The sequence below is a fragment of the Pygocentrus nattereri genome, chromosome 9 (genome assembly GCF_015220715.1).
Source record: "Pygocentrus nattereri isolate fPygNat1 chromosome 9, fPygNat1.pri, whole genome shotgun sequence".
Taxonomy (NCBI): Eukaryota; Metazoa; Chordata; class Actinopteri; order Characiformes; family Serrasalmidae; genus Pygocentrus; species Pygocentrus nattereri.
Genome location: NC_051219.1, coordinates 30352611 through 30366435, shown reverse-complemented (window position 1 = coordinate 30366435; position 13825 = coordinate 30352611). Strand labels below are relative to the sequence as shown.

The following is a 13825-nucleotide window of genomic DNA, read 5'->3' as shown; positions in this document are numbered from 1 at the left end:
AAACCCAAATCCCAGAAAAACACAAAAAATAAAAATATGGGCTCTTCACTGCATGATGAAGTTTTCAGATTACTGGTTAGAGGGTGGTGTGGCTTTCACATATGGCTAATAGAATCAAATTGGCCTTTCCCCGTATTAGCTTTTAGCAGCCTGTGAATGTGAATCAAGTGTTTTTTTCAACCTAGAGTCAAAAATAACTCACTTTTAAAGAAACAGCCCAAAGAAATTCATTCTCTTGCTTACTTTCTCTCCACCACCTGAGCTCCCACCCCAACACACCCACACCCAGCAGGATATGTAAATGTCCTCTTCCTAGGAAAACGGATCCAAGCCTAGTCAAACATGACTTACACCTGATCCAGTCTAATCCTTCCAATACATAATATTTTTTATCTGTTGCTCACTTGCTTCACTGGAGAAGAGTAAAAGGTGACAATCAATCATCAGTATGACAGTTTGAGTGAGATATATATATATATATATATATATATATATATATATATATAATACTTATTAGGAGTATATTACTTATTATACTATTGTATACAAAAGTTAGTCTAAAAAAAAACTGAGCATCAAATGACTGTTTTGTAAGAGAAAAGTTAACAAATCCTGTACAGATAACATACACAGTTAATGCATTATTACTGTTTATCTGCTGAACATAGCATATTGGAAATAAAATTAAAAAGTGACCTGGCCAAAAGCTATGGCAAATTTTACCAAAAGATGCTTTATATTTTTTCCCCAATGTGTTAAAAAAAAAATCAGCAAATAAAAAAATGCCATATTTAGTGTGTTCTCTGTAATTAATGTTATTTTCACTTGGAAAATCACCTAAATGTAATTTTACCTTTGGATATGACAAATTACAGTCTGAGTGTTGGTTTCCTGGACAGGAATTAAGATTAGTCTTATATTGCATAATATTGCGTTCCATTAAAAAAAATGCAGCCTAGGATTAGTGTCTGTACACAATTCCATTATTCATAACTACACCACATACATATTACTTTTACAGCAGTTACTAATCAATCATTCTTACATTCAATTAATGAGAGCCTGGAACTTAAGGGCTTAATCAGACTACAAAGAGAGAGGACTATAATCCAGGAGGGGGAGCTGTCGCAACACAAGTTCCACAGAGAAGGAGTGTGCTACAAAAAGAGGAAAAATACTCAGATCTTTCAAGCAAAAACAACCTGTATCTTCTCCCCATCTGCCACCCATTATAACATCCTTATTTTCCATGTCAGTTCAATTTTCATGAGAGTACCATTGACTCAGAACAGTGGGGAATCCCCACAGCTCACCATTCGGATATTCTCACACGCAGTGTTAACTTAGACCTACTGTACACACACTAACAGGTATCTGTAAACATGTTAAACTCCTTCTCTAAAAGGTCCACATAAAATAAAAACACTGGACACTGATTCATGTAAGGATTGAAGTTAAAACCAGCACCTGTTAACATTAAGATCATAACATGCTATTGGCAGCTTCTGCCTTACACTCATTGTCAGCAACATTAGCATGTTCAAACTATTCCATTAACGCATTCATTCACTCATGTGTTTATAACCCATTAAACCCATTTCCCTCATATTCCCTTAGTCTATATCATTGAGAACAGAATATTTCTCATCTTTTTTTTAAAGTAAGAGAGTTTGAAGTAGTGTATAAAAATAGCTTCATATGCAGACCATACGCCGTCTTTTGCACTTTTCTAATTTGTTAAATTCAGCAAATAAACATTTTGAATCAACATGTGCAGAAATGTGCTCTGTAGAGGATGTTTTTATTTACTTACAAAATCAAAAATGTAATTTAACCAATGGCATCTAAACATTTGCATATGACATATGAAAGCTAAACTGCCAAAACAGGGAGTTTTGAATTCACTATTTTTGTGATGTCATAGATTAACATATGTCCACTTTTTCAACTTACAGCAGTTTAGCCACACCTATTCATGCTGAAGTTCTAAAGAGTGGAGAGGCACAATACTGTGCAGCCAATCAGAACAGAGATCATTTACTTAGTCTTAAAATGTACAGTCTTAAAAACAGGTTGTTTAATTCTAAGGTACCAAGAGAGGTTAGAAAATGGTCATGTAAAATTAATTGGGACTGTTTGTGGTACACAAAAACAAACATTATATATGGACCACAAGGAAAAAAATGACATGCAAAAACGTAGGACATAGGCTGTTTAAATTTCAAGCTTTTTATTTAGTTATTCATCATGTTTTGATCACTAGCACAAAACTATTATGCAAATTATGTTGTACTAAGTAACTTGAGTGCAGTGTAGATATGGCTCCTTAAGGTTTAAGAGGTTAAGATGCATCTAGGGACTTTGCTCTGACAAATGTGTGCAATCCCCAGAGCCAATCTAAAGACCAAGTACTGATTTCAGACTGTTTTGAATTAATATACTAACTTGAAGAGCAAAAAAGAGAGTGTGGTTAATGACTGCAAGTGAATGGTGGCACGACTATGAGTGGTCTGAAGACGGTCAGTAACCTCTACATTTTTTAGCTTCTCACTCTCGATGATCAATTTATAGAACTTTGCACCGCTACAGAGCATGACATATCGACATTTTAGCAAAACCCACAAAGTGCAAAAACTTGAGAAAAGCAGCAACAGAGGGCCAGCTGTGAGAGAGTCACTTTTTCCTGTGTAGGTGGCAAGAACACAGCGGCACAGAAAAAAAGGGGGGGATGAGGAGAAACTAAGATGGTCAGATGGCATAAAGATAGTGTCAATAGTGCAAGAGAGTGAAAGAAAAAGAAAGGAAGAGAAAGAGACAGAGAGACAGGGAGGGAGAAAGAAAGAGGGGCCATCAGAGTACAACAGCAGTTTTTCCTGTTTTAATAGTTTTAAACAGCAAGAGAAAGTCAGAAAAGAAAAAATGAATGTCTGTCTAGGGCTTAGAAACTCTCACTGCTGCTTAGACACTAAGAAAATGAACAACACTGGGGAAAATAGTTGAGTCTCTTCATCTACTTTTAACAGTCAGAAAGAGATGGCAAAGAACAGTGGGCCCCAGTGGTTAGCCATGGGGAACCCCATGCATTACACACTTTTTTCTTCCCTCAAACTTATCAGCATGCAATTCATAAACTGAGACATATGTTAGAGAAGGGGAAAAAATAAAAAGGCCTTTCAGAGGGTCTTTAGAACTTGGACTGAGAACCATCAGTGCAGCCTATTAGACCTGCAGACAAGCTGCAATTGCCATGCTCAACAGCAAGCGCTACCATCAATTAACAGGCAGTGTTAACTATAACGCCTTTGCAAATCATTCACACTTCAGTCACAAAGCACTGGAATTGGCCCGGCCTATGGCTCTGTATACTCCCCACCTGCTGCTCTTTCAAAAACTGACCCAACTGAAGAAGCTAACAGTACCTGTCTCATCACATACTGTTTTTCACTAGTACATTTTTGATTTGCTGAAAAATACTAGCCTAAACATATTTAGCAAATTTACATGCATCAGCTTTAAGGTGGATAGCTTAAGTCCTCTGGGACATGTTTTTGGTGGCCAAAGATAGATGATTGCCAATTACGTCAGACAGCCTATTTAAATAAATTTCATTTTAAATTGCTCCTTATGCTCAGACACAAAGAGCCCAGAGAAAGAGGTTTCTCTTCGAATTACAACCTTAAACGCCTGGTTGGAGTTCTGACATGTAAACACTAATCTTGCTGCAGACTACAACACAGTAAGATAAAAAAAACCCTCTCAAATGCTTGACTTAGTTTTATGTTTTATGCATACTGACAATCTTCAACATAGTAATTGGTTCATGTGAAAACTCTGCCTACTGGGGTAATACAGAGTGAATTTTTAAAGTTGAAACTTCCTCACGTATATGAATTTTGCCATAACCATTATACAGGTATGCCTGAAATAAGTGCAAATTAAGTGACACACAAGTAGTGCCAACCATGCAAGTGTTTTTCCGTATAGCTGAATGCCTGAGGCAGGGATGTTTGTCCTGTTTCAATAAAAAAATAAAAGCGAAATAGTCTCAGTCACTTCCCACTGTATAGTCTGCTGCATCTTTGGTAGTCCCTTATTTTGAGGCAGTGGACATAAAGGTACAGGTAGTCTTTTTTTGGGGTCAGGCTTAGTTTAACAAGGACACCAGAGTAATTTCCTCTTTGTACCACCAGGGAAGTCACTTGATTCATTCAGCTGCATCTGTCTGCAACAGTGCGATGCACGGAAGAGACAAATGATTAGAAATCAAACAAAGCTTAAGTTGGATTCTTATTCATCTTAAATGGCACAGCAGTTACCTTGTGGTACAAGTAAATCTACCAGAATGTAACCACTGCTCCATTTAATGTGGAATGGAAAATTTGAGTAAAAGGTTGAGGAATAAGAAGTCTTGGAGAAATTTAGATGTGAAACATTTAGTTTCTTATTTGACACCAGGCTGGTGTTAGAAAGCAATACTTACACAGGTTGATACATGTATTATTCAGATTTTTTTTTAACCATTTTGCACAATAAAAATATTTCAGATTTACTTTGGCAGTTAAGTGTTTCTTTTTTAAAAGCGAAGGGACCTACAAAAAAAATAAATACTTGAGCATCTAAAATGGGTTTAGCTAAAATATACATACTGTGATATACCAACACCATCAGAAATTATAATTGTACCATGATATGTACTTACTGGCATACTGCTCATTACTCAAAATAAAAAATGAAGAGAACAGGTATAAATTAAAAGAAAGCAACAAATCCACAAGGAACTCTCTAAAGCTCCACCTCCGGCACTTGAAACATATATTACTGAAGATCCTGTGAATTACTGCTCTTGACATTTAAGCAATTTGCCATTTGAGAGCTGTCAAACATATCAGCAAATAAAGCTCTGTGAAAAGCAACCTGAATCTCATTTTTGACAATGTAAGGTTTCTCACCCAGTGTTATTGGTTAAGAGTCATTTTAGCACCTTGAAGTTAGTATTAGTCACCACATTTTCAGGCTTTAAAGCAGAATTCTATGTATTGTTCTCATGGTTACATACAGAGAATGATACTATCGAAAAACAAAAAAAGAAACTCAGCAGGATGAAGTCATGTTTGTATAGTGTGGTGTATATGTGGGGAAGAGGGCTAAAACTTCTACATCTACACCTGTCCTGTGGTTGGTCATGTACCACAGCAAAAGCAAAGAAAACATGTTGTAAAGGCTTATCCAGTACGCCGTGGGTGTGTTTACACCTCACTGTGGCCTACAGAAATACATTCTCGTCTTAAATGCACACATTTACAAATAAGTGATAAACACCACAAGCTAACACACCCAATAAAGTTAGCACATTTACAACGCTTACACACATGCAGACACAGTGTCATATACCCCCTCCACCCACACAGTCCCACCCATGCAGTCACACATTAGAATCTCAGCATATGAAACAGGCAAATCTTTATTTCAGTACATAAACAAACCTCAGGCCTTTGCCCACATCAATCAAAACCACTCTCAGCTGTACATCAGTGCTTTTAAAAGAGATTAAAACGATCACAGATCATATTCAATATGAAATAATTAGAAATCAATGTCTCATCTCATTAAAAAGTAAATATAATTAGCTGCACAAGATAGTATATCTAATATGCTCATTTTTATGTGCATATGCACGCACAAAGGGAAAAATTCCAGGTGTCCCCAAACCCAAATGTCTGTGCTCCCTCTTTTTTCTGTCTCTTTCTGTGTCTGTGGTAAACCAGAAATGCTCCTGACATCAAATTGCTGCAGAACAGCTGTGGAGCGAACATTTTCTTTCTCTCTCTTTTCAAACTTAATGAGGGACTGCACATAGTAAGGAAAGGCAAGAAAAGTCATGACCACTGATTACAAAAATAGAGTTTCATTCAACTATAAAAATAGTAACAAAATTGGATCATTATAAACTATATTGAACAAAAAAAAATTTATCAAGACCAGTTAAAAATAATGCTGCTCAGAGAAGAATACAGTAATCTGTACAAGCCAAGTTCAGTGGTTCCCTGGTTAATTTTGAAATGTGGTCTCGAGGCCTCTCGATTAAGGAAAATACTGAGCTATTTTCTAAGGTTTAAAAGTTCATAAACACACAAAACTGGAGCCTAATCCATCAGGCATAAACCTTGAGGATTTAAAAATCTCCACCTAATAGTTTAAAACAAATAGTTCTCCCAAATGTGAGAGGACAGCACTGATCTTTAAAACACAAAGAAATATTATTCAATGGCCATAGTGTGCAGTGCATTCAGTTCAGTTAAAGACACGTGAATTGCATACTGAACAACTCAGCTTGCCCGTTTTGAACATTTGCTTCAAAAGAGAGAGCATCATTGCAAAATATTATTTAGCGACCACATCGTGTATATAAAGTCAGTTTAAGAAAGCTGGTAGAACATAAAATGATAACATTTCTGGGGTAACAGAACTTCCTACTCTCTTGTAAATGCCTTCTTCTGGTTGGCTTTGACTATGTCATCGGGAGATGGCGTGTCAAAGGAGAATGGGGTGATGTGATGGAGGGGTGGACCTTGCACTCTTTCTTTCACTTTTGACACCTGTCTGCTATAAAGAAAAGCCTTATGCACCGGTACACTGCGCTGGCTCCTCCTCTTCATCCGCACGCACAATGTCAAAGCGAACACAGAAGGCTCAGCAAAAACACTGGGCACATTCCAACTGGAAAAATGTTGGTCTGAGCACAGAGAGACGGGCGAGCGGTTGTCATGGCAATGCGGAGAAACACTAGGTGACATCTGTGACATCAGTATACTTAAATCGACATTCTGAATGACGTTCCCTGGAGCCAAGCTAACATGAGGAGGATTTTTACTCTTTTTGTCTTCACTTCTACCCTTTAAAGGCATGGAGATGGCTGGGTGCTGTGGTCTTTTTGCAGCTTGGGGCTCTGATAAGAGGTCCGACAAGGATGCAGAAAAGCCAGGAGGAACAGAAGCAGCAGGAGGTTTTGTAGGAGAGTGCACAGCCAAACAGCTGAGACTGAAAGTGCTGTTTGGGGTTTTAGTTGTATCAGCACCACTCACAGTTTGTGGAGTTGCTGTACATGTGTTTTGTGGGCCTGGCACTGAGCTAAAGAGGTCAGGACTGCTACTTTGATGTTCCTGAATGAGATCAGCCAATGAGGGGCTTCCCCCTTGACCTCTGATGCCAGAAGTTCGAGAAGCCCCTTTCATTTCCACTGGCTTGCTAGCCTGCAAAACATTACTTAGACTCCCTAATGGGACAGGCAATGATGTAGTCACCTTAGGGTCCTGAAGAGAGAGACTACCCAGAGAGCAGGACAAGAGGGAGGAAATGGGGCTTATGGATAGGTTTCCAAGAACAGGAGAAGTGCTGAGACCCATACTGAGACCAGCAGAGAGAGATACAGAAGGGCCCAGAGCTAGACCTGTTGACGGTAGAGTACTTTGCCCAAGACTAGAAAACAAAGAGGATGTGGAGGAGTTAATGTTGAGAGTGGCAGGCAAGGAAATGTTATGACCTGAACAGGTGATAGGGAGAACACCTGTATGTTTCTGCTCATGCTTAGCCATTAACTGAGCCAGAGTCTGGCCTGCATTTTTCAGTTCGCCAACATCAGCCCCCGAGTCCTGAGTTAAGGTACCCTTCACCAAGCCAGTGGTCAAACCACCCAGAGCAGGGCCAGAGCTCTTACAGGAGTCTGTGACCTCATTTGGCTTTGATGGGGCTAAGAGATCGCTGAGGTTTAATGAAAGCATTGGCTGTGAAAGTGTGTGTGCTGAGGTTGTGTGCAAAACCATATCAGTGCTGCATTTTTTGGAGGCAGATAAGGCTCCTTACCTTACGAGGGCCAAATGCAGTCATAGAGAACCGCGGTGAGGAGAGTGAAGGTGGAGGATGATTGACAAGTCGCCACACAAGGCCAATGCAAATGTTGAGACGAGGCAGACAGAGAGAGGAAGGCAATACATCACTTACTTGTTGATTAAAACCAACAAAGATCAAGTCTAAAAGCAACGGCAACAAAAGACTTAATTCTAAAAGGAATAAAACTTTTCTGATTAGATTAAATGTAAACCTGATGCAAAAATTTGAATACTCTAATCAAATTATATATTTTGTTGATTTTCTAGTGAAAATAAGGAAAATAATTTTTTTTACGTGGAGCAAACCTAAATAATACATTTTTCCCTCTGTAAATTTCAGTGCACAATTTCTATTTATTTGTTTAAATAAGTTTAACATACTGAAATATAAGAAAATGTACTATAACTTTTGTACAGGCTACAAGTTTTATTTTCACCCCCAGTATTTTGAATTCAACCATGAGCAGTGATTGCACATTAAAGCGTTCAGAAAAGTGCTCTCCGAGTATGCGTTCACTTAGAGAATCAACAACACGTTATTTGACCAGATGTCCAAAGCTTTGCATACAACTGTATATCTGAAGGGTTTTGTTTCAAAGTGCATTAAACGTACTCCTATTTCTTTTCCTTTTTTCATGATATACAATGTTTAGAATGTAATGTCAACACTATAAGAATAATTAACATCACCTTTATTACACAAAAATCTTTTTGATAAAGTTGTCAGCTATCATTCATATCATTTCCAACCTTTTTGTTACAAATGGAAATACAACATTTTAAAACAAAACCAGAATTGCTGTGAAAGGCCAAAATGTATAGAATTTCTGTAAGTCTGAAGTGAAACTAGCTCTCGAAAATGATACAAAGCTAAACGCTTAAAGGCCTGCCCTCTTTTGGAAAAACCCTGGAGTTCGGAGTGGCCCACTGAGACGTGACACCAGACCTGCTGTGAGGCTAACTGGGTGTGTGTACCTTTCTGTGGTGGGGGTGCTGTGGTAAGCTCCAGTTGTGTGTTGGTTCTGGGTGCAGTTGCTGTTTGCATGCTGCTGCTTTCGGCAGACAGAATGGAGTCCAGAGCTCTGTGGGGATCACAGTCATACTTCAACGCAGCTTCGGTCAGAGTGGAGTCAGGTACTGAGTCTCCGAGCACTGTTCTCATCTGGTCCAAACACGAGTACAGACGACCTACAAAGACAGGTCTCATATTTTGTGAATTCAACCAGTCTACAAACACACAGTCATGACAAGCACAAGTAAAACCTTTCACTTGGCTCAAATACAAATAAGCACAATCAGGCTTTAGACACACACAGGCCTACATATTCTCTTAAAATAAAAAAATAATAATAATTTATATTGATAAATACAAAAATACAATTACTATAATTCTAATAACTACTCATATCAGAGTGGCATACACACATTTTTAAATCCTTCAAAAGGTCCTTATGCTGATGCATGTTTGTTGTAACAATAGCTGCTTCTGTTTCATACATTTAATACACAGCACTGGGAGTGAGAATTATCATCTGAACTAAAGTATTGTTTACAGGTTAAAAGTTCAGAATATAGCAATTTGGTAGCTAAGCATGTATGTTTTGTAACTGGCTGTTTAGCCAAATGTTTGGGTTACTCTCCACATAGGACAGCAAAACTTAAGTCCAGCATGTTCCTCCAATTCTAATTATGTCACTCTGGCACTTGGTATGTGATCCAGTTTCACTCACTTTGTCACTGCAACCCCTTAATGTTGTGTTTATCGTGTAAACATATACCGCAGTAACTATAAAAATATTATTTTTAAAGCAACCCTAATGTCTGGTGTCTGCAGTTTGTTTCATTACTTTTGAAGCTTACAACATTAATGTTGCTACAAAGTGAATCACCCAAAATCTACTGCCGAAATGTCCTACTGATGCAAAATCAAATAAATTGTTTACAAGTCACTTGTACACAAATTTTAGTACACCAGTACTAGCACCCATGGCAGGTATACCTTGCTCTAATGGGTCGAGCATATGCGTAACTGTTGGTGAGGTTGGCATCTCCTCTTCGTCTTCATGTTCCTCCTCCTCCAGTGGCTCTACCTGCCGTGTCTGCCTCGAGTCCTGACGCGAGTAAATAAACTGAGCAGCTGTGGAAGCAAGCAAAACCCACACATTATATGATGCGCTAACAGGAACTACAGCATTTAAGAAAAAACATAACTTTATAAGTACTAATTAGATAAGTGCATATGTTGGTGGAATTCCTCTTAAAACATCTTGAATAGAATAAGATGTTTTCTCTCATCACTTAGGCCAAATGTTATGTTTAATTTTGGAGTCAGGAGTGATCTTGATATTGCCTGTACTCACCTACACCTCACACCTAATAAGCTAATATTAACAGTTAAATTTTTACACTACAGTTGAAATCTTGCTACAACTGCATAAAGTTTCTTATGAGTCATATGATTTGGACTCGAGCCCGACTGGGGTCACAAGTTTGATGACATAAGTCTCAACTCGAAAAAGTCAAAAAATACCTGCGACTCGACTTCGACTTGATCACCAATGACTTGGAATTTGACTTGAGTCTCATAACTTGTAAAGACTCAAGTGGAAGAAATTATGCATCTGGGACTCAACAGAGCCGCTTACATTTCATGTCAAAGGATTCGCTGTCTGCCGTTGTCAAAAGTCTGTTGCTTACTTTTATTTAATAAGTGAAATGTCAGAGTTCAAGTTCACCTTCATAGGCTAGAAACTTTTCCAACAGCATAAATAAGCCCTTACTCAGCGCAGTCATTTTGGTTCCTGCTGTCACCTAAATTTAATTCAAACTAGCAGTTGCTTTTAGTTTACTGAGCTAGTTTTACTGGTGAGCTAGTTTTTATTTTAATTCTGTGCACCCAGTGTTTCCAAAAAATCATCCAAAATTGTCATCTTCAAATATAAAGTTGCTGTCAATAAAAGACTATATTACTGTTACCATCATTTAGTGTTGCTATGGCTTTAAATTACATGAGAAATGCACACTGAACTTCAGAACTTGGGACCTGACTCCACCTTTGCACTTTGCACATCCTTTAACTTACAGTTTATTTGTATGTCTGTTTTATGTTTCTAATCATTTTTATATATAGTATATCTTTTCTATATATATTTTATTAAATTTAGTTTTACGTTGACATCTGCACCAAGAGAAATTCCTTGTACACCTGGTACCTGGCGAATAGACTCTGATTCTGATAATGTTACACAGTTATTAAGAGCAAAATGAATACATATAAGCCCACTCTTGTTTTAGTCATATTGCTGCAATGATATGTCCACTCCTAGAGCAATACCAACCTGTAGCTGGTGAGATGCAGTAATCATCGTCCACTGATTGTCCATAAATGTCGTCATCCTCAAAATCTGAAAAATTAAAACAGAAAGGGATACTGTACGTGAATGCTGTACAGTAAAAGGGTTCTAAACAGCACCAAAAAGCGTTCTGCTACTCTTACATATCAAGACTGTAAAAACTCGGTTCTTTAAGGAAACATATGCAACACACTCTCCACCCATCTGAAGAACGGTTTCTCCATGAAATACCCATTTAGGCATAACATAGTTCTAAATAAAACCACTGCCATTAGAAAAGAGCCCTTGAGGAACTCTTGTTTTAAGTGTGCAACACAGCAGCGAAACGACAGAGTCAGCGACGTGGCCAAATGCTTTGCCTGGTCAGCTAGTCTGCCTGACAACAATGTCCGACGCAACCAGCTGAAGTTACAGAAAGAATGTGTATTTGTCATCACTTTAAGATTCGTAGAAAACGGAAATATTTAATCAAGAGTCTGACTAGCCAACATAATGCCAGCTAGCAAGTAAGTTTCCACTACTGTGAGAATTTAACGCTGTCCACCTAGCTGCGCTAACGCTGCAGTTAAGCTCGGTACCTAACCTGCCACTGCTGGCCAACAAGAAAGCAGCCATTTATCTTTGTTTTCTATGACCAACAAAAGTAAGTGAGGGTTATTCGCAGGCTTTTTATGCACTTATACACTGCAAAATAAGTGATACGACATCATTCATCCAATCACGCCGGCCACTTGCTAGTTAGCTGGCCGAGCTAAACGTGCCACCCAGCTAGTTAACATTTAGCTACCATTCCAGATAAAAAAGCCGAGTACTGAGACCAAAACAGGCAAACGTGGTACGTGTGCAATCTACCTTCATCGTAGTTATAACCTCGGACATTCCTATGGCGCGACATCTTGTGTTTTTATATGTTTACTTTTGAATTGTTTTCGTTAGCTAAAGTTGGGGGATATGCGTCTCACTCCACTGCCGCCATGTTTACCTCGCAGAGCAGCGAGGGTGCGCATGCGCAGTGAAGATACAACAGTGGGCTTTCCCATAAAAGTCGCTTTAGGATGGAAGCCCGTTTCTGCTACTGCACATATTCTCTAAAAGCTCTAAATACTTTAACTTCTCTGACCAATATAACCCTTTCCGCCTTAGGGTTGGTCACTGTAAACTACAAAAATAGGTTTCTGGTCTGTTGGAAATCATTGTAAGACATTTCCACGAGCACAAGCATCTTAATACCTCATCAATGCTAAATATGGATGTAGCATCACCTGTAGCACTTTTTTCATTTTCTTTCTTTATTCATTCATTCACTATTTATTTTGGCCACATGGATTTTCAGTTTAAAACTGTATAGGAGAGATGTTGTAAATTAGCATTTTGGAAGAAAAAAAGCAAGAGAAGGTGCTATATATTATTTATCTTTGTAGCACATGACATATGACCTGGCCTTAAGGAGACCATAGACTTCAGACTCCGTTTAAAGGAGAATTCCATCAATATTGCAACAGAATTCATTTACACAAGCCAGTCGCAGTGGTTTTTATGTGAAATGATTCATTGCAGAGCAAATGACCAACTTTCTTTACAGTGGTGATAGAAACCAGGAGTCATAACGTCAGCAATGTAAATATATTTTATTTACTATCCAAAAACACTAGTTTTCACATATCTCCTGTGTGTTTCTATGCAATGTTGATAATAAATCAGATGTTCAGTATTGTTTCCTTACTACGCCTTGCATGTACCTCTCCATCATTAATGTGTTTCAAAAAAGACACTTTAGGCCAAAAGCTAATCTCAGAAGTATCTTTAAACAACGTCAAAGGCATCAGGTAGTGAGTTTCATTTTGTGTAATAACTTGCTGTGAGGGAGTTTTAAGAGGCATTGAACATTTCACACGTCTGGTTCCTATCATGACCACAGCAAGCAATTCTGAGTCTGTAAATTTATCTAGAATCTAGAACAGAGCATTTCACACCAAACAACTCTGGATAATTTTGCTAACATCTTACCGATTGAATTTGCCAGAAGTTTTGAAAAATCGGTGGAATTCCCCTTTGAAACATTATTAAATCGTTATATGTGGACAAGGTGACCTGCCCAGGGTGTATCCTGCCCTGCGCCCGATGATAGCTGGGATAGGTTCCAGCACCCCTCGCGAACCAGAAGGAGAGGCAGCTTAGACGACATGTATATGTGGACAACTTACATTGTTTCTTCACTGAAAAAGTGATGCTTTGTATTTACTTGATTAAAATGTGTACATAATTTCCACATGGCTAAAATACATTACATCAACACAGTTACTGCCAATTATACATAAATCAAAAGGCAAAATGGAGTTAATTAAATACATTTATGTGGAATGACATGTGCATTTAAAGTCTATTCGGTACCTCACTTTTTTGCAGTGCAGAGTCACAGGTTGAAGTTTACCTTTGGCCCTGAGACATGCTGCGAGATGACCAGGTGGAAAAAATCCCCCGTGAGAGTGATTTCCCAGTGGAAACTGTCCCACAGCTGCTGCACCTCTACTAGTCCTGGAAATCACCTTCTTCTCCCCCCTCCGCCCCCTTTTGCTTCTCTATTTC

The 13825-nt window shown here is 38.4% G+C and overlaps 1 protein-coding gene across 2 annotated transcripts in view; it reads right to left on the bottom strand.

Moving 5' to 3' along the window:
* hbs1l (HBS1-like translational GTPase) overlaps positions 1-12245 on the bottom strand; it is a 39290-nt gene extending 27045 nt beyond the window's left edge. The window contains exons 1-5 of one of the 2 annotated variants that reach the window (XM_017707182.2): positions 12092-12245; positions 11225-11290; positions 9886-10023; positions 8862-9074; positions 5441-7855 (exon numbers count right to left, since the gene is read on the bottom strand). In XM_017707182.2, coding sequence (XP_017562671.1) covers positions 6471-7855; positions 8862-9074; positions 9886-10023; positions 11225-11290; positions 12092-12134 — 1845 coding nt within the window. In that variant the 5' untranslated portion in view covers positions 12135-12245 and the 3' untranslated portion in view covers positions 5441-6470. Of the gene's footprint in view, positions 1-5440; positions 7856-8861; positions 9075-9885; positions 10024-11224; positions 11291-12091 lie in introns of those variants that run through there. The other variant, XM_017707174.2, reaches the window with a different exon arrangement.
* Between the last annotated feature and the right edge of the window lie 1580 nt (positions 12246-13825).